The sequence below is a fragment of the Balaenoptera physalus genome (genome assembly GCF_965194825.1).
Source record: "Balaenoptera physalus genome assembly, chromosome: 4".
Lineage (NCBI taxonomy): Eukaryota > Metazoa > Chordata > Mammalia > Artiodactyla > Balaenopteridae > Balaenoptera > Balaenoptera physalus.
In genome coordinates this window covers 105,311,955-105,333,430 of record NC_138891.1, presented here as the reverse complement: position 1 = coordinate 105,333,430, position 21,476 = coordinate 105,311,955, and the positions used below count along the sequence as shown (strand labels likewise).

Here is a 21,476-nt window from a genome sequence, read left to right as displayed (position 1 = left end):
GATTTCTAAGGAGGCTGACTGTTTTTTTCATATGTGCATTAGCATTTGGAAATCCTTGTGAAGTGCTTATTCACATGTATTGCTTATCATTCTAATTGCATTGCTTGCCTTTTCTTAGCAACTTGCAGAAGTTGTATGGATATGAGTCTTTTTTTAAGTATTGTAAATATTTATTTTCCATTCTTTGATTTGCCTTTAACTCTTTCTAAATATGGTATTTTTTGGTGATTGGGAATTCTTGATCTTAATTTATCAATTTTTAATGATTATAGCTTTTTATGTTCTTTTTTTTTAACATCTTTATTGGAGTATAACTGCTTTACAATGGTGTGTTAGTTTCTGCTTTATAACAAAGTTAATCAGCTATACATATACATACATCCCCATATCACCTCCCTCTTGCATCTCCCTCCCATCTTCCCTATCCCACCCCCCTAGGTGGTCACAAAGCACTGAGCTGATCTCCCTGTGCTATGCAGCTGCTTCCCACTAACTATTTTAAATTTGGTAGTGTATATATGTCCATGCCACTCTCTCACTTCGTTCCAGTTTACCCTTCTCCCTCCTCGCATCCTCAAGTCCATTCTCTACATCTGTGTCTTTATTCCTGTCCTGCCCCTAGGTTCTTCAGAACCATTTTTATTTTTTTATTTTTTTAAGATTCCATATATATGTGTTAGCATACAGTATTTGTTTTTCTCTTTCTGACTTACTTCACTCTGTATGACAGACTCTAGGTCCATCCACCTCACTACAAATAACTCAATTTCATTTCTTTTTATGGCTGAGCAATATTCCATTGTATATATGCACCACATCTTCTTTATCCTTTCATCTGTCAAAGGACACTTAGGTTGCTTCCATGTCCTGGCTATTGTAAATAGAGCTGCAATGAACATTGTGGTACATGACCCTTTTTGAATTATGGTTTTCTCAGGGTATATGCCCAGTAGTGGGATTGCTGGACCGTATGGTAACTCTATTTTTAGTTTTTTCAAGAACCTCCGTACTGTTTTCCATAGTGGCTGTATCAGTTTACATTCCCACCAACAGTGCAAGAGGGTACCCTTTTCTCCACACCCTCTCCAGCATTTATTGTTTGTAGATTTTTTTATGATGGTCATTCTGACCAGTGTGAGATGATATCTCATTGTAGTTTTGATTTGCATTTCTCTAATGATTAATGATGTTGAACATTCGTGCATGTGTTTGTTGGCAATCTGTATATCTTCTTTGGAGAAATGTCTGTTTAGGTCTTCTGCCCATTTTTGAATTGGGTTGTTTTTTTGACATTGAGCTGCATGAGCTGCTTGTAAATTTTGGAGATTAATCCTTTGTCAGTTTCTTCATTTGCAAATATTTTCTCCTATTCTGAGGGTTGTCTTTTTGTCTTGTTTATGGTTTCCTTTGCTGTGCAAAAGCTTTTAAGTTTCATTAGGTCCCGTTTGTTTATTTTTGATTTATTTCCATTCCTCTAGGAGATGGGTCAAAAAGGATCTTGCTATGATTTATGTCAAAAAGTGTTCTGCCTATGTTTTCCTCTAAGAGTAAGAGTTTAATAGTGTCTGGCCTTACATTTAGGTCTTTAATCCATTTTGAGTTTATTTTTGTGTATGGTGTTAGGGAGTGTTCTAATTTCATTCTTTTGCATGTAGCTGTCCAGTTTTCCCAGCACCACTTATTGAAGAGGCTGTCTTTTCTCCACTGTATATTCTTGCCTCCTTTATCAAAGATAAGGTGACCATACGTGCATGGGTTTATCTCCGGGTTTTCTATCCTTTTCCATTGATCTATATTTCTGTTTTTGTGCCAGTACCATACTGTCTTGGTTACTGTAGCTTTGTAGTATAGTCTGAAGTCAGGGAGCCAGATTCCTCCAGCTCCGTTTTTCTTTCTCAATATTGCTTAGGCTATTCGGGGTCTTTTGTTTTTCCATACAAATTGTGAGATTTTTTGTTCTAGTTCTGTGAAAAATGCCAGTGGTAGTTTAATAGGGATTGCATTGAATCTGTAGATTACTTTGGGTAGTATAGTCATTTCCACAATATTGATTCTTCCAATCCAAGAACATGGTATATCTCTCCATCTATTTGTATCATCTTTAATTTCTTTCATTAGTGTCTTATAATTTTCTGCATACAGGTCTTTTGTCTCCTTAGGTAGATTTATTCCTAGATATTTTATTCTTTTTGTTGCAATGGTAAATATGCATGTTTACTTAATTTCTCTTTCAGATTTTTCATCATTAGTGTATAGGAATGCAAGAGATTTCTGTGCATTAATTTTTTATCCTGCTACTTTACCAAATTCATTGATTAGCTCTAGTATTTTTCTGATAGTGTCTTTAGGATATTCTATGTATAGTATCATGTCATCTGCAAACAGTGACAGCTTTATTTCTTCTTTTCCATTTTGAATTCCTTTTATTTCTTTTTCTTCTCTGATTGCTGTGGCTAAAACTTCCAAAACTGTGTTGAATAATAGTGGTGAGAGTGGGCAACCTTGTCTTGTTCCTGATCTTAGTGGAAATGGTTTCAGTTCTTCACCATTGAGGACAATGTTGGCTGTGGGTTTGTCATATATGGCCTTTATTATGTTGAGGTAAGTTCCCTCTATGCCTACTTTCTGGAGGGTTTTTATCATAAATGGGTGTTGAATTTTTTTGAAAGCGTTTTCTGCATCTATTGAGATGATCATATGGTTTTTCTCCTTCAATTTGTTAATATGGTGTGTCACATTGATTGATTTGGGTATATTGAAGAATCCTTGCATTCCTGGGATCAACCCCACTTGATCAAGGTGTATGATCATTTTAATGTGCTGTTGGATTCTGTTTGCCAGTATTTTGCTGAGGATTTTTACATCTATGTTCATCAGTGATATTGGCCTGTAGTTTTCTTTCTTTGTGACCTCTTTGTGTGGTTTTGGTATCAGGATGATGGTGGCCTCGTAGAATGAGTTTGGGAGTGTTTCTCCCTCTGTTATATTTTGGAAGACTTTGAGAAGGATAGGTGTTAGCTCTTCTCTAAATGTTTGATAGAGTTTGCCTGACAAGCCATCTGCTCCTGGGCTTTTGTTTGTTGGAAGATTTTAAATCACAGTTTCAATTTCAGTGCTTGTGATTGGTCTGTTCATATTTTCTATTTCTTCCTGGTTCAGTCTTGGAAGGTTGTGCATTTCTAAGAATTTGTCCATTTTTTCCAGGTTGTCCATTTTATTGGCATATGGTTGCTTGTAGTAATCACTCATGATCGCTTGTATTTCTGCAGTGTCAGTTGTTACTTCTCCTTTTCCATTTCTAATTCTATTGATCTGAGTCTTCTCCCTTTTTTTCTTGATGAGTCAGGCCAGTGGTTTATCCATTTGTTTATCTTCTCAAAGAACCAGCTTTTAGTTTTATTGATCTTTGTTATCATTTCCTTCATTTCTTTCTCATTTATTTCTGATCTGATTTTATGATTTCTTTCCCTTTACTAACATTGTAGTTTCTTTGTTCTTCTTTCTCTAATTGCTTTAGGTGTAAGATTAGGTTGTTTATTTGAGATGTTTTTTGTTTCTTGAGGTAAGATTGTACTGTTATAAACTTCCCTCTTGGAACTGCTTTGGCTGCAACCCATAAGTTTTGGGTCGTCATGTCTCCATTGTCATTTGTTTCTAGGTATTTTTTGATTTCCTCTTTGATTTCTTCAGTGATCTCTTGGTTATTAAGTAGTGTATTGTTTATCCTCCATGTGTTTGTATTTTTTACAGATTTTTTCCTGTAATTGATATCTAGTCTCATAGTGTTGTTGTCAGAAAAGATACTTGATACGATTTCAATTTTCTTAAATTAACCAAGGCTTGATTTGTGACCCAAGATATGATCTATCCTGGAGAATCTTGAATGAGCACTTGAGAAGAAAGTGTATTCTGTTTTTTTTGGATGGAATGTCCTATAAATATCAATTAAGTCCTTCTTTTTTAATGTATCATTCAAAGCTTGTGTTTACTTATTTATTTTCATTTTGGATGATCTGTTCATTGGTGAAAGTGGGGTGTTAAAGTCCCCTACTATGATTGTGTTACTGTCATTTTCCCCTTTTATGGCTGCTAGCATTTGCCTTATGTCATTTTCCCCTTTTATGGCTGCTAGCATTTGCCTTATGTATTGAGGTCCTCCTATTTGGGGTGCATAAATATTTACAATTGTTATAGCTTCTTCTTGGGTTGATCCCTTGAACATTATGTAGTGTCCTTCTTTGTCTCTTGTAATAGTCTTTGTTTTAAAGTCTATTTTGTCAGATATGAGAATTGCTACCCCAGCTTTCTTTTGATTTCCATTTGCATGGAATATCTTTTTCCATCCACTCATTTTCAGTCTGTATATGTCCCTAGGTCTGAAGTGGGTCTCTTGTAGACAGCATATATACTGGTCTTGTTTTTCTATCCATTCAACCAGTCTATGTATTTTGGTTGGAGCATTTAATCCATTTACATTTAAGGTAGTTATCGATATGTATGTTCCTATTCCCATTTTCTTAATTGTTTTGGGTTTGTTATTTTAGCTCTTTTCCTTCTCTTGTGTTTCCTGCCTAGAGAAGTTCCTATAGCATTTGTTGTAAAGCTGGTTTGGTGGTGCTGAATTCTCTTAGCTTTTGCTTGTCTGTAAAGGTTTTAATTTCTCCATCAAATCTGAATGAGATCCTTGCTGGGTAGTGTAATCTTGGTTGTAGGATTTTCCCCTTCATCAGTTTAAATAAGTCCTGCCACTCCCTTCTGACTTGGAGTGTTTCTGCTGAAAGATCTGCTGTTAACCTTATTGGGATTCCCTTGTATATTATTTGTTGTGTTTCCCTTGCTGTTTTTAATATTTTTTGTTTGTATTTAATTTTTGATAGTTTGATTAATATGTGTCTTGGCATGTTTCTCCTTGGATTTATCCTATATGGGACTCTCTGTGCTTCCTGGAGTTGATTAACTATTTCCTTTCCCATGTTAGGGAAGTTTTCAGCTATAATCTCTTCAAATATTTTCTCAGTCCCTTTCTTTTTCTCTTCTTCTTCTGGGACCCCTATAATTCAAATGTTGGTGTGTTTAATGTTGTCCCAGAGGTCTCTGAGACTGTCCTCAATTCTTTTCATTCTTTTTCTTTATTCTGCTCTGAGGTAGTTATTTCCACTATTTTATCTTTCATGTCACTTATCCATTCTTCTGCCTCAGTTGTTCTGCTATTGATCCCTTCTAGAGAACTTTTCCTTTCATTTATTGTGTTGTTCATCAGTGTTTGTTTGTTCTTTAGTTCTTCTAGGTCCTTGTTAAACATTTCTTGTATTTTCTCCATTCTATTTCCAAGATTTTGGATCATCTTTACTATCATTATTTGAATTCTTTTTCAGGTAGACTGCCTATTTCCTCTTCTTTTATTAGGTCTGGTGGGTTTTTACCTTGCTCCTTCATCTCCTGTGTGTTTCTCTGTCTTCTCATTTTGCTTAACTTACTGTGTTTGGGGTCTCCTTTTTGCAGGCTGCAGGTTCGTAATTCCTGTCATTTTTGGTGTCTGCCCTCAGTGGCTAAGGTTGGTTCAGTGGGTTTTGTCAGCTTCCTGGTGGAGGGGACTAGTGCCTGTGTTCTGGTGGATGATGCTGGATCTTGTCTTTCTTGTGGGCAGGTCCACATCTGATGGTGTGTTTTGGGGTGTCTGTGGCCTTATTATGATTTTAGGCAGCCTCTCTGCTAATGGATGGGGCTGTGTTCCTGTCTTGCTAGTTGTTTGGCATAGGGTGTCCAGCACTGTAGCTTGCTGGTCGATGAGTGGAGCTGGGTCTTGACGTTGAGATGGAGATCTCTGGGAGATTTTCTCCATTTGATATTACATGGAGCTGGGAGGTCTCTTGTGGACCAATGTACTGAACTTGGCTCTCCCTCCTCAGAGGCAGAGCACTGATGCCTGGCTGGAGCACCAAGAGCCTGTTATCCACACAGCTCAGAATTAAAGGGAGAAAAAAAAAAAAAAGAAAGAAAGAAACAAGAAGATAAAATAAAATAAAATAATTAAAATAAAAGATAAATATTAAAAATTTTTTTAAAGTAATAAAAAAAAAGAAAGATGAGAGCAACCAAACCAAAGAACAAATCCACCAATGATAAGAAACGCTAAAATCCATACTAAAAAAAAAAAACAAAAAAAAACCGGACAGACAGAACCCTAGGACAAATGGTAAAAGCAAAGCTGTACAGACAAAATCACACATAGAATCATATACACACACACTCACAAAAAAAGAAAAAGGGAAAAAATATATATATATTTTTGCTCCCAAAGTCCACCTCCTCAATTTGGGATGATTTGTTGTCTATTCAGGTATTCCACAGATGCAGGGTACATCAAGTTGACTGTGGAGATTTAATCCGCTGCTCCTGAGGCTGCTGGGAGAGATTTCCCTTTCTCTTCTTTGTTCTCACAGCTCCTGGGGTTCAGCTTTGGATTTGGCCCCGCCTCTGCGTGTAGGTTGCCTGAAGGCATCTTTTCTTCACTCAGACAGGACGGGGTTAAAGGAGCAGCTGCTTCGGGGGCTCTGGCTCACTCAGGCCGGGGGGGGAGGGAGGAGTACGGATGCTGGGCGAGCCTGCAGCGGCAGAGGCCGGCGTGATGTTGCAGCAGCCTGAGGCACGCCGTGCGTTCTCCCGGGGAGTTGTCCCCAGATCACGGGACCCTGGCAGTGGCGGGCTGCACAGGCTCCCGGGAGGGGGGTGTGGATAGTGACCTGTGCTCGCACACAGGCTTCTTGGTGGCGGCAGCAGCAGCCTTAGCGTCTCATGCCCATCTCTGGGGTCCGCGCTGATAACCGCGGCTCGTGCCCCTCTCTGGGGTCCGCGCTGTTAGCCGTGGCTCGCGCCCGCCTCTGGAGTTCGTTTTGGCCGCGCTCTGAATCCCTCTCCTCACGCACCGCGAAACAAAGAAGCAAGAAAAAGTCTCTTGCCTCTTCGGCAGCTGCAGACTTTTTCCCGGACTCCCTCCCGGCTAGCTGTGGTGCGCTAACCCCTTCAGGCTGTGTTCACACCGCCAACCCCAGTCCTCTCCCTGCGATCCGACCAAAGCCCGAGCCTCAGCTCCCAGCCCCACCCGCCCCGGCGGGTGAGCAGACAAGCCTCTCGGGCTGGTGAGTGCTGGTCGGCGCTGAGCCTCTGTGCGGGAATCTCTCCGCTTTGCCCTCCGCACCCCTGTGGCTGCGCTCTCCTCCGTGGCTCTGAAGCTTCCCCCTTCCGCCACCCGCAGTCTCTGCCCACGAAGGGGCTTCCTAGTGTGTGGAAACCTTTCCTCCTTCACGGCTCCCTCCCACTGGTGCAGGTCCCGTCCCTATTCTTTTGTCTCTGTTTTTCCTTTTTTCTTTTGCCCTACCCAGGTACGTGGGGAGTTTCTTGCCTTTTGGGAGGTCTGAGGTCTTCTGCCAGCGTTCAGTAGGTGTTCTGTAGGAGTTGTTCCACATGTAGATGTATTTCTGATGTATTTGTGGGGAGGAAGGTGATCTCCACGTCTTACTCTTCCACCATCTTGAAGCCTTTTTATGTTCTTTTAAGAAATCTTACCTTACATCAAGATCATGGAGTTACTCTATGTTACTATCTAGAAGTTTGTTAGAGTGCCACACATATATAGTAGGATGTGCTGTTCCCTCTCCTTTTAAAGTATTGGATGTCAAAACACACCACACAAAATCCAGCAAGTAATGTCAGTTGTTATTATTCATGCAGGCAGAAGCAAAATGAAGAAAATCTTTGGGTGAGAAGTAACTATGTCTCACCAGCAAGAGTTTGCTTTGGATGTGTGACAGAGGAGAGGGAAGAGAGTGAGTGAGGTTATGGGGGAAAGATATGTAGAGGTTAATATAATAATACATTAGTTTACATGAGATATGCCTATGGTATAAACTGAAATAGTGGAATTGGATAGAAAAAAGATGAATTAAGATATGAAAGAGATACAACCAACAGGTCCTGGTTTCTAAATCGTTTTAGAAAGTGAAGCTGTCCAGGATGATTTCAAAGATTTTGAATTAGATGACTAGGTTTTAAGAACTGAGATAGAAGATATACAAAAAGATGATTTCTTTATAAGGAGAAATAACTTTACTGATTTTTATATGTTTTGTGCTTGAATTGTTTTGGGGATTTTTGGATAGAGAAGTCTGATGATTAATTGGAAATAGAATTTCAAAGCTAAAGAGAAAACCAGGACTAGAGACAAAAAAATTAGGAAGTCATTGGTTTGTAAATAATATTGTTGATACTTGGAGAATTCCACTAAGAATGACTCAACACTTGAAAACAAGTGAATTAAGATACTAATAAGATATATTTTTAAATAAATGTAAGTAAGATTAAATATGTGGAAAGATACCTTAACATAAGGGAAAACATTCTATCAGTAGTAGAATTGATAGTAAATAAGTGGATAAGTTGGCATATATGAGGAATAAACTTGTCCATCAGAAATTGGATTAGTAAGTTATTGAAGCATAGAAATAACCATGAAACAAAATTCTGATAGCTCTCATTCTTCAGGGGCCTTAAAGTCAGTGTTCTAATTGGCTAATCCATTCATCAGTTGGAATTACTCTTGGGTTTTTTGTCATATAGTGTGTTTTAGCCTTAAAACCTGAAGAACAAACCCTTGACCATGAAAAATGCACTGAAATAGTGTCATGTTAAACCATGTGTTGCTTTTTAAGAGGCACCATAGCTGTGTTTCCTGAGTAGTAAATGCTTGTATCACTTTTGACCAGATATAAAGTTCTGTTTTTTATGAACTTTCTATAGTTCATTTAAAAATCCTAAATATAACTAATGTGATTCCTTAGGAATAAAGTGAAAATAGGACAGAACTGGTGATGTAAGTCTGAGAACTACACTGAGTTGAGAACAAAAGAAAAGAATTCAGTGAAGATCTGGATAGAAATAAGAGAATGAATGAGAGAATCAGAGTAGAGAGAAATAATGAACATGAATGAAGAACATTGTTTGAAAAGGTAGTGATCAACAGTTTCAAACGCTGCAATAGTGACAAATAAGACTAAGACTGAAAGTATGCAATAGACATTCAACTAGAATTATGGACTTTTGGAAGTAAGCTAAAAGGTGATAATGATGGATAATTGAATCTAAATTGAAAACTAACATATCAGAACTTCCATTTCACTTTCTTTAAGATTCTCTTATTTCATGCAATAAACTTATCACAGAATTTTTTTTTTTTTCTAAAGCAATCATTGAAAGAGTACCGAAAATAGCTATTACCTTTTATTGAGCATCTCTTATATCTTGGGCACTGTTACACATTTTAGATGTATTATTTAGTCTTTAGCCCAATAAATGAAACATTATGTTTATCTATTTTGCAGATGGGCAATTGGGCATTTAGAAAGTTTAATTCAAAAGTTACACACACAGTAGTTCTCTAGTCACTACAAATTGTTTGAGAAAATTAATATCCCTATCAGGATCTCTTCTGAACCTTCTTCACTCTTTTGTTAACAGGAATTATTTCCTCAAGAGGAAAAACTCTAAAGAGAAGACAGAGAAGAATTTCAATGGGTGACACTTTTTTCAACCTCATTTACACCTCAATTTTGAAACACTCTATAATATTTCGGAATTAACAAAAAGGTTACATGATAGATGATAGAAACTACCTAAGTTTTTTATTTAAAAGTATTTGTTGTCCATGGAATCCAGCTAAAAGACTCTATCAGTTACTAAAACATCCCTGCAAGCCAACTGCTTTCAGAAAGACCTCTAGACTAGCACAAGATGGTGCCACTAGCATACTATGGTCAACAGTTTGTGCCATTAGAACGCTCTTACCAACTGGCCACAACCAGCCCATTAAAATCAGCCTGATGAAGTCCCTGAAGAAAACCTTGAAGGAATGGGGAAGATATCAAAATTTTTCCCTACATCTGAACCTGATATCACCCAGGAGGCTAATGTGAAGAAAACATGGCTGACAGTAACCCCTGAAAACCAAGCTGTAAGCCAACAGCCCAAGGCTATAGACTGGCTGCTCTATGTTAAGAAAAGTAGTAACCCTCGGTCGCAGTCCGTACTCCCCTCCTCTTCCTCCTCCACATCTTCCTCCTCATCGTCCTCTTCTTCCTCTTCCACTACACCCCCTTTACCCCCTCCTCCTCTGAAAGAGTCTACCACATCTACCCTCTCAGGCTATGTGTCCACTAAGGTACTTACTTACCACCAGCTGCCTCCAGGGGTCTCCTGGCTTGAGTTTATATATAGTAAAAATCACCAGTCACTTCCTGGAAAACCATGTCCAAGTCAATCACCATCTCCCAAAACAAGGCCTATGAGGAATAGCACCACAGTAAAAAGGAGGAAAAGGCCAAAGATACTGTTCAAAATTTTCCAGACAAAGGTTCAAAATGAGAGAAATCTTGATTAAATTAACTTTTTTGTTTCTTTGAAGGCAATTGACTTCTTAGTTCTTTGACATTAGAGATTGATTTCCTATCATGCTTATTAAAATTCTTAGTATTAACTAAGCGTGCCTCTATAATTCAGCTGATGAAGCAACTAGTTGAGGGGAACTATTACTCTTAAGTCCATTTTCTACTTAAATAATAGACTATGATCTCCTAGAAGCCAAATTGAATCCTATGTTTTTAACCAAATGCCTGGCTTACAGTAACCACTATACAATAATTGTTAAATGAATTAATAATAATTGGCCATAGACCAGAAACACCTCATTTGTCTTGCCCTGAACAGTATCTAACTCATTGTTATTCTCCTTCCTCATAAGATATAATAATGACAGTATCCTTAAACCAGTGTATGATAATCTGTTTCCCTACCTCTAAAGAAAATTCACATCATGTTCAACAGGTAAGAATATATATAGAAAGGAATCTTTTCAGTTATATGTTCCTAGGGAAAACTCTTCTATGCTAAGATCCCACACTCTGAAATGCAATGATTTACTCAACCTTAGTTAGCAAAGCTCAGGAAAGAATAACTAACTGATGCAGACAACCCTACCTTATGTTGACTGTGCCAACATTTAAATTCTGGGCTCTAAAGTCACTTGTTCATCACTTCTACCTATACAACCTAAACGGGTTAATAAAAGTGTTTTAAAATGTTTTTGTTCCACTGGGTCCACTAGTAGTGGGAAGAGGAGGGAATTGTCTTACCTACTACCTTAAGTGATTATCTCTAACCCCAAGGGCTAGAATTGGCTTCTCTTGCACTGATGGCTCACAGTTCTGCCTCTCCACCCCACATGTTTCTGAACACCAGCTTGCATATGGGGCTTTTCCAGTGGAACATTGCACAGGCACCTCAAACTCAATATGGTCAAAACAGAATTTATCATCTTTACATTTACAACTTGCATCTTTACATTATAGTCCTTTGCCCTCCGTGTTCCCTATTTCAGTGGATGTACCACGATCTATCATGGAGTTTGACTGTTTTTCTCATTGCCTGCCCCTCTCCAGGTCCTTGTGTTCCATGGCCTTATTGTCTCCAGAATCCAGCTTTTTTTCTTCAACCTCACTACCACTATTCTAGTTGTGGTCACAGCATTTGTCAGCTGGATTACTCCTAAACATGCATTTTAACTTTTGAATGCATTTCTGAGACAAAATTTAGTAATGCCATTTCACTGTTTGTAACCCTTTTATCATTGCCCACTGTTTTCTGGAGAAAGACTAAATTCCTTTTATGATTGAATCATGATAATTTTTCAAAATTATTTTCAAAAAATTTTTTCATATATCTTTTCAAAAAAGATTTCTTATTCTTCTCCAGTTTAAGCCACATTAATTTCTTTACAGTGTGAAGCAATCGTCCTACACTTCTAAAACAACAATTCTGCTGTCCAGAAAGATCCTTCCTTCTATACATTTTTGCTCTACAGGGCTCTATTTTGTCTTAACATCTTCTGGGAAGCCTTTTCCTGATCCACTTACAAAAAAAGAGTTTAGCTGGCCTTCTTATTACCATGAAACTCTGTTTTTACTCTTTATACTGCTCTTAACCATATTATAAAGCAATTATTTCTTGTCTGTCTTCACTCACTAGACTGAAAACTTCTTATTCACCATTTTATTTCTAGTTTTTATCCAGTCCTTGAAATAGAGTATACTCCCTAAAATATGTATTGATATTGAATTAATGCTACTGAAGCTCTTCATCTGTTTAAAATTCTCTGAAATAAGTAATGCTTCATCGGTTTGCTTCTTTCCCATACTAGTATTGAATTGTTTTTTGTACTTTTTGTCTCGGTGAGAACATACATAAAAATGTTACTGATGACAGTAGTCATCCTTGTCTTATTTCTTATGTTAAAAGTGTTCCTTTCTAGTATTTCAGTATTTAATATGATGTAGGCTTATGCATAGCTGATCAATGATGATGAAGAAGAACTTAGGTGTGTGATAATGTTTTCAAGGCTTTCTCCAACCTCTTTAGAAAACCCTTGACATGTGCTTAATTCACCCTGAATATCTCTTTTGATGACACACATCATCTGTATAATTACTTCTTTAATATGTTCTCTACTAGACTAAACTTCATGAGGGGAGGTCTTGTGTCTGTCTTGTTTACCACTAACTTCTCAGGACCTAGTGATACCTGGCACATACTAAGTATTCAATAAATACTTATGGAATAAAATTAAACCAAGGAGTTCAACTGATTTTTATTTGTTGATGTAATTTACATGTTTAATTTTCCATTGTTTAGCTTATTTTCTAAACTTTATGCCTCATTTTTAAATTTTTCTTTATTTTTTGGACTACGATTTAATTATTTTTAACTTCTCCATTGTATTGGCAGTTATTTATTTTGTTCTTAATTAGAACAGTGTCTACTTTCAGAAAAAATTTTTTAAGAATTCTTTAACCATTATTCCCTGGTTTTTAAATTTGGAAATAATATCGCATGAAACTTAATTGGAAAAAATACACGGCAACGGCAAATATACGACTCACTCTTCCAGCTTCTATTGATGTACCAAGAGATTTCAAAATAGGGAACAATATGTGTTGTGCCAGAAAGGTCAAGAAATTTCTGTCAGATCTTATACAGATGAGAGCAGATTTCAGAAGGGCAGAAGGACTCAAAATTTACTGTATTTAAATAAAGAATCATCTGAAAAGTAATAAAAAAAGATTTAATTGTGTCTCAGTAGTGCTTTTTCCCTTAAATGGAAAGGCCTGGACATGCAAACAGGCTACATAGGAATTGGGAAGTAGAAAGTAGATTCTCTAAATTGTCACATTTTTATCAAACCAATTGATGTAAGATGGTATGATATATCTGGATGATAATTTGACAATAATATCAAAACCTTAATAATATACATAATCTTTTTCCTTAGGATCATCTTCCTTGGAATTTATTTTAAAGAAATTGTCATGACTATGTAGAGTCATATAAACAAGTAGGCATTGTGTTTCTTTATAATAGTGAGGTATTGGAAAAAATCTTGTTCATTAACAGAAAAGTGTTTAAATAAACCATGATCCATACATGTGATGCTTTTCCTAGTGAAAAAAAAATGTTATTTCTAACATTGCACCTACATTTATGTTAGGAATAGAACTACTTTCTTTAGGAAAATATCTTGAGAACCCTTGAGCATGGCTAGTGATCCTGAGCATGTTGAAAGAAGGAAGTGAAACAAAGAGGAGATAGATAAACTACTGCATTTAAGTTTCAAAAAGGAACTTCTCGATCAGAGACAGTGAAGAGAGAGAATATATCATTTATGATTTAAGTAAAAACATACTCAGATTATAAGACATCACATGCAATTTATATATGATTCCACCTTGTAAAACATTGAAATTTTGCATATATGTATCTGTGTGTACTTGTGTAAAATCTGTTTCATATATAAGAAAGATGGAGTGACTGGAAGTAAACACCAAAATGTTGAATAAAGGTGGTTATTACGGGACAATAGTTATAATGGAGTGTTTAGGAAATGGGTAGATTTTTTCTTTTTCTTTTCTATATTTTCCAAATCTTCAATGAATATGAATTCCTTTTATAATCAACTTAAAACAAATGTTATAAAAATGAAAAATGAAACATGTTATCTCGTCTATTTTAGATAAAATATGTAGCATACAATTTTTCTGTTCTAATCCTTTCTACTTATTGGTATCATTTGTGGCTTTGCTAATAATACATACAGAAAATACATATTTCTATGAGATATCTTCAGAAGAAATGCATTGCTATTGTTTTAAAGTCTATTGAAATATTTTTTAAAAATTTCATATTCTCTACTTCAGTATTCATTGCCAGACTTATACCATTATTTTATTTATTCGTGCTTTTGTTTATTTTTATTATGAATTATTTTAACCCATAGGGAATAATAGTCAATATATTTATGAAAGTCTTTTCACTACTACCCAGCTTTATCTAATCTTATTCTTTGGTTACATTTACTTCATGTGTTAAAGAAATAAAACATTATTGATACAAGTGCTAACACTTGTGTATATAACCATCCAGGATCCCAATCCTATCCTGCATTCTCTACAAGTAAACACTGTCATGAATTTGCTGTAGGTCATATTTATCTATTTTTTTAAGAAATTTACTAAATATTTACGGAACCATAGAAATCAATCCTTTTTGGATGTTTTAAAGCTTTGTACATATTTTATTATAATGTATTTTAACATTTTTAAATGCGTGGTTTTTGATCTGGAGTATGTTTCTGAAATTTATCCTTGTTACAAGATATAGATTTTCATTTCCATTTATATACATATATATATACACACATATATATGTGTATATTGTCTATATACACATACACACGTATACATACATATATATTATATAACTGCATAGTGTGGAGTTATTACAATTTTTGGTTAATTTACATTTTTATCATTGCATACAGTGTTGCACTGACATTCTTTAAGAACTTTTTTTTATTGAGGTATAATTGACCTACAACATTATATCAGTTTCAGGTGTAGAACATAATGATTTGATATTTATGTATACTGCAAAATGATAACCACAGTAAGTCTAGTTAACTTCCATCCTCATACATAGTTACAAATTTTTGGTGTGTGTGTGTGATGAGAACTTTTAAGATCTAGTCTCTTAACAACTTTCAAATATGCAATACAGTATTGTTAACTATAGTCACCATACACATTCTTTTTCATGACCTATTTAGCGCATGTGTGGGAAGTTCTCTAGAGTCATGCTGTGTAACATTTTATCCATGGATTAGAAGCATCTGTATCACCTAGGATCTTATTAGAAATATCACCTCATCTCAAATATACTGAATCATAATCTGAATTTTATAAGATCCTTAGGTAAGTTTTTTTTTTTTTAGAAATTCACGTTCTTTTATTTATTTATTTATTTATTTATTTATGACTGTGTTGAGTCTTCGTTTCTGTGCGAGGGCTTTCTCTAGTTGCGGCAAGTGGGGACAACTCTTCATCGCGGTGAGCGGGCCTCTCACCATCGCGGCCTCTCTTGTTGCGGAGTACAGGCTCCAGACGCGCAGGCTCAGTAATTGTGGCTCACGGGCCCAGTTGCTCCGTGGCATGTGGGATCTTCCCAGACCAGGGCTCGAACCCGTGTCCCCTGCATTGGCAGGCAGATTCTCAACCACTGCGCCACCAGGGAAGCCCCCCTTAGGTAAGTTTTATGCACTTTAAGCATTTGAGAAACTTTGAGTTAGAGTACATAACCTAGAGTAGAACTGATGATTGCAACAGTGCTGTCCAGTAAGAATATAACATGTCATAAATAATTTTAAAATTTCTTGTAACCATATTAGAAAGCAAAAAGAAACAGGTAAAATTATTTTAATAATATATTTTAATACCATATATCTAAAAGTTTCCCATTTCATAATGTAATTAAGACTTGTTCTCAACCAGGGTTGAGTTTGCTCCTAGGGGATATTTGGCAAAGTCTGCAGACATTTTTTTTTTTTTTTTTGGCTGCATTGGGTCTTTGTTGCTGCATGCAGGCTTTCTCTGGTTGCAGCGAGCGGGGGCTACTCTTCGTTGCAGTGCGCAGGCTTCTCATTGTGGTGGCTTCCCTTGTTGCAGAGCACAGGCTCTAGGCACGCAGGCTTCAGTAGTTGTGGCACGTGGGCTCAGTAGTTGTGGCTTGCAGACTCTAGAGCGCAGGCTCAGTAGTTGCGGTGCATGGGCTTAGTTGCCCTGTGGCATGTGGGATTTTCCCGGACCAGGGTTCGAATCCGTGTCCCCTGCATTGACAGGTGGATTCTTAACCACTGCACCAGCAGGGAAGTCCTGCAGATGTTTTTGATTGTCATCACTGGAAAGATGTTTTAGATGTTCTAGGTCATGACTAGGTAGAGGCCAGGGAAGCTGCTAAATATACAATGCAAAGAATAGCCCCCAACGAAGAATTATCCAGTCTAAAATGTTAATAGTGTTAAGTTTGAGAAACTTTAAATTAATATAACAAATATTAGTGATATATATATATATATATATATATATATATATATACAGTAGAATTTGTAGAAATTTTTATATGTGTATTCCAAACATACACTCTTCGGCCTGGCTTGATATTAACCCGTCCTTATGCTATCTCCATATATGTTACTTGGTCATCATGTATTATCATACCCTGCTGAATTCAGTTTTCTAAAACTGACTTATAATTATACATCTGTGTTCAAAAGTATTGCAGAAATAAACAAAGACTAACCAAATGAAAACGAGCAAAGGCTATCTATTCAGAGCTTGCTATTGCAAAGGAGTCAGCCACCATTACTTGCATTTGGCAAAAACTCACAGGCAGGCAGAGGAGTGGAAATGCTTTATAGTAGGAAAAAAAGGGAAGGCTTCAGTTATGCCTTGATTGGAAGCTGTTGGCATGGGGAAGCTGCAGGCAAGCTAACTAGAGGAAGGACATCATATGTGATTGGTTAGGAGAGCATATTTGTCTCTCTCTGATTGGCCCTAAGTTGGAAATGGGGACAAAAATTAGGGAAACTATCAGTTATTAATCATGTCCTGGCCATTTTGGGCCAATTGTCACAGGGGTTATTGTTTGGTTTCCTGGATTGTTACTAGAGAGAGTGGTTATAGACAGCAGGCTTGCTTCCTGGGCCAGTTACCGCAGATAAAGGGTTGGTTTCCTGAGCTACTTCTTTCAGGTTGTAAGCCAGAGTTCTGTCTTATATGTGGTCTGGCCATTGTCTATTTTTATATTCAACCTCACAGATTTGCTTTGTCTTTATTGAATCAGCTACCACTTTTCTTATAGGCAAAATCTCCAACTGAGGTTAACAAAATTCACAGTGCACCTCCTGTCAAGATTCAAATAACTCCCTCAAAATCTCTCCCCAGAATTAATCAACACCCTATACACAAAAAAAATCCCTGCAAAGTATAAAGCCCATAGTAGAAGATTACAAGTTCAAGGACTCATTATCCCTTGTACTGGTCTCTGTAATACTCCTATTTTGCTGGTGGGAAAAAAACCCAAGGGCTGAGGGTGGAGGTTTGTCCAGGACCTTCAAGCAATAAACATTGTTATCCCTTGACACTGTCTTTTTTCTAAGCCCCATATGTCACTAACATCCATTCTGACAGGAAGTAAATTCTTTACTATAATTGATTTATGCAGCACACTCTTTACTACTGTATTTCAGTTGGTGAAGCTAGTCAGTATCTACAATTCACCTGGACAGTAATGCCTCAGTATTTTACTGAGAGTCCTCTTATTTTTCACAAATCCTGAAGCCTTATCTGGATGTTAACATTTTCCCTAGGGGTTCTACTTGGTTCCAATATGTGGACGATTTGTTTCTTTGCTCTCTTCTTCTCAAGTCTCCTCACAGAAAGACAGCATCCATTTGCTAAAGCTTTTATCCTTAAGGGGACATAAAGTCACCAAGGAAAAATTACAGTCTGATCAAACCCAGTTTTGATATTTAGGGCATCTGATATCAGAACAAGGGCTACATCTAGATCCAGATAGAATTCATGCTGTCGTAAGTTTTCCAAAACCCAAAATTAAGCACCAACTGCAAAGTTTTCTCGACTAGTTGGTTATTGCTGAAATTAGATTCCAAATTTCTCTCTTTGGGGCAAACCTTGGTACATTTCACTAAACGATAACAACCCTGACCCAATTTTTATGGGAAGACCTGGACGACATAGCTTCCAAGGCCTTAATGAGAGTTTGATCAACCCACCCGCCATTGGTCATCCCCATGACCAGATTCCCATTTTCCTTTCCATATATGAAAAGGAAGGGAATACCTCTGGGAGACTCACTCAAAAACATGAGACCATCAGTAACCCAAGGGGTATTCTAGCCAGCAACTGGGCCTTGTGGCACAAGCATGCCCTCCTTGCCTTAGAGCCATTATGGCCACTGCCTTTTTGGTTAAGGTCACTGGGAATGGTTGTGGGAGCCCCTTTAGCCATTTTTGTACCTCAGGCAGTAGAAACCCTCCTGAATTCTCACCACACTCAACATTTCTCAGTCAGCCACCTGACCTCCTATGAAGTCCTTTTGTGAACTGCTCCTCACATAACTCTTTTCCACTCTAATAACCTTAACCCTGCTACTCTTCTCCCCTCTGTCACCAATGAAGTCCTTCACAACTGCTTAATGCTGATGGCTTACTTCCTGATTCCTCATGATGACCTGCAGGAAATTTCTTTGGGCAACTCTGACTTCTCTTCGTTCACTGATGGCTTTAATTTAAAAGGTGGCAATGGCAAATATTGTGCTGCATATGCTATTGCAACTCCTTTTGATGTCATTGAAGCAGCATCTTTACATATGGCAACTTCTGCCCAATACTCTGAATTATACACAGGTTTGCACTTTAGCCAAGGGCAAAGGTGCCAATATTTATGCTGATAGTAGACATGCTTTCAGAGAAGCTGATGACTTCGGAATATTGTGGAAGCAACGTAGCTTCCTCACTTCCAGTGGAAATAAAATTAAAAATGCTCCTATGTCCAGGAGTTACTGGATGCAGTACTTTTACTTGCTGTGTTACCTATTATTAAGATTCTGGGGCATTCTAAACTTGACTCTCTGGAAGCTAAGGGAGATCACCTTGCTGACATTTCCATAAGGAATGTTGTCCCTAAAGGAACCAACAACAGCCAAAACTCTGTCATAGTACAAAGGGATATTTCCCCAAATGATAACTTATAAAAACGTGCTAGAGAAGCCCAACAATTGGCCTCAGAAAAGGAAAAACAAGATTTGAAATTCAACAATTGTTGGTTTGATAAAAAAGAAAGTTCTTGTTTGGACGAAATAATGAACCAGTCCTACTGGAGACACTAAAATTCCCACTTCTCACCACTGTACATGCATTAAACCATTGGTTTACTGACAAAATGATAGCCTTCAGAAATCAATATTGGTGGGAAACATTAATAAGGCCACAAAAAGTGCCTATCTCACTGTCCCACTGTCTGAAATACAAACCAGGAAAGTCTGTTTGTATTGTTCCCAGACATTTTAAACTGCCTAATGGACCATTCAAATTCTGGCAAATAGATTTCATACAACTTTCTCCATCTCATGGAGGGTATAAATATGCTTCAGTCATGGTATGCATGTTTTCACATTGGACTGAAGCCTTCCCTTGCAGACAGGCTACTGCCTCTTCTGTGGTTAAAGTCCTTTTTGGAAAAGATTATGTCTACCTGAGGAACTCCACTCAAACTTCATAATGATTGAGGAACCCATTTTATTTGTCAGATACTTTGACAAGTCTGTGCTGTTGGCTGGTTTTACAGCATTTTCACTGTGCTTACCCCTGTGAATCCTCTGGTTTGGTCAAACACACTAGCACTAATGCCATTATTAAGACTCCATTTGTCTCTGAAGTAAAGACAGGATACGTCATAAAGAAAATACTTGATAGATTCCCCCCTCCGTTTACAATATGAGCGGTAGTAATAGTTGTTCAACCTTAGCTTCAAGTATTGAGTTTTACCTTACAGTTTAAAGAAAACTTGAAAGGATGAACCAGTGGAGGTTAAACAGATATTTTTTCTTACTTGTGTTATATTTAAACTTATAAATGGCATTAAAATTTGTTTCATTAACTTTTAACATAATATTTTGCCTAATTTTAGCTTACTATAGATGAAGGAAATGAATCACTAAGGGTAAAGATGGGAAGTTGGGTGTCTGGAAGTGCAGGAAAGAAACCAGGGGAGCATTTCATGAGAGTGGAAATTGAGAGAGGCTGGCGGACAAGATTCTCTGTGTCCCTCTCCCTTATTAGCGCTCTCGATTAAGTTTTGCTTTTGTGCCAGCTGGATTGGCTATTTTTCTTCAAAACCAATTTTCAGGTTACTGAATTTTATTGCAATAAAGTGTTATTTCCCCCTTTTTCTTCTTTTCTCTCTCCTCCTATATCTCTTCTTCCTCATCTTCCTCTTTTTTCTTTTTCTCCTAATCTGGAACAATCTATATAAATTATTTGTCAAATAGAAACTTGAGGAAAAAAAAGAAAACCCTCAGCTTTAAACTTCTTTCATTGACTTCTTCCTTTCTCTAGGAAACTCATCAAGCTGTCTTCTGTTATAATTCAATGTCAAATATCATTTACTTTTCCAGTCCTTCCTCAACAACCACGGCCTCGTCCCCTCCCTGTCCCCTCAACACACACAGAAAGAACCAGTGAATTGGTAAATTTCCTAAACAAGACACTGGACTTGTTTTCATACTAACAAACTATAAGATCCTTGGCAAGAAAGTTAGCCTCTAATAATCTTAGTTTATACATCTTTGAAGCAAAAGAGTTAAAGTGTATGTTTCCTAAAATTCTTGTATATTTTGGCATATAATGTCCTTAAAGCACAAATTAGAGCTAAATCTGATCATCTCCACTTAATCACATGGTATGTGACTTCCTTTCTTCATGCTTTTGTTCCAAAGTATTCTAAACACTTGTCATAATTATATAGTTACTAACATCATATTAACTGATCCTGCGTGCATTTAATAAGAACCATGTAAACCACCGTTTATTTTTGCATTATTTAAAGTCATCAAAAATGTGAGGTGTTTCAAAAAACAAAAACATGAAGTTGGAACTAGAGTCATTTCTTGATTCATTCACTTATATAACATCAAGTGTACATTTTACCCAAGTCACTTTCCAAGGAAACTGCAATCTCTGGAACATCATCTAAACTCCCTGTGCCTTAAACTCATTCCAGAAAAAAAATGGAACTGGATTATATATCTCTCAGGTCTAAATATTTGTTTCTCTTCCAGGTTGAAAAATAAAAGTTTACTTTAACGTTCAGGGGTAGTGATCATGTGTTCTCCACTCCTGGGCTCACTCTCAGCCTCAGGCTCTGTCACTAGCTGCACAGCTTTACAAGTCATTTAATCACTCTGAAAATCTGTTCCCTCAACTAAGAGAGATGATATAAGGGGAACATCTGTCACACAGT

General features: G+C 37.1%; 1 protein-coding gene and 1 long non-coding RNA gene across 2 annotated transcripts in view; both read left to right on the top strand.

Annotated features, from left to right (window-relative positions):
* Positions 1-21,476, top strand: part of LOC309660207 — a 248,329-nt gene that overhangs the window by 9,062 nt on the left and 217,791 nt on the right. The window lies entirely within an intron of this gene.
* Positions 9,870-13,708, top strand: CSNK2A2IP (casein kinase 2 subunit alpha' interacting protein). Its single transcript, XM_082461023.1, has one exon. It carries the CDS (start codon positions 9,905-9,907, stop codon positions 10,430-10,432), a length of 528 nt encoding a protein of 175 aa, XP_082317149.1. The 5' UTR covers positions 9,870-9,904; the 3' UTR covers positions 10,433-13,708.

Coding starts and splice junctions, on each gene's coding strand:
- CSNK2A2IP (XM_082461023.1), top strand. CDS start 9,905: ATGGGGAAGATATCAAAATTTTTCCCTACATCTGAACCTGATATCACC.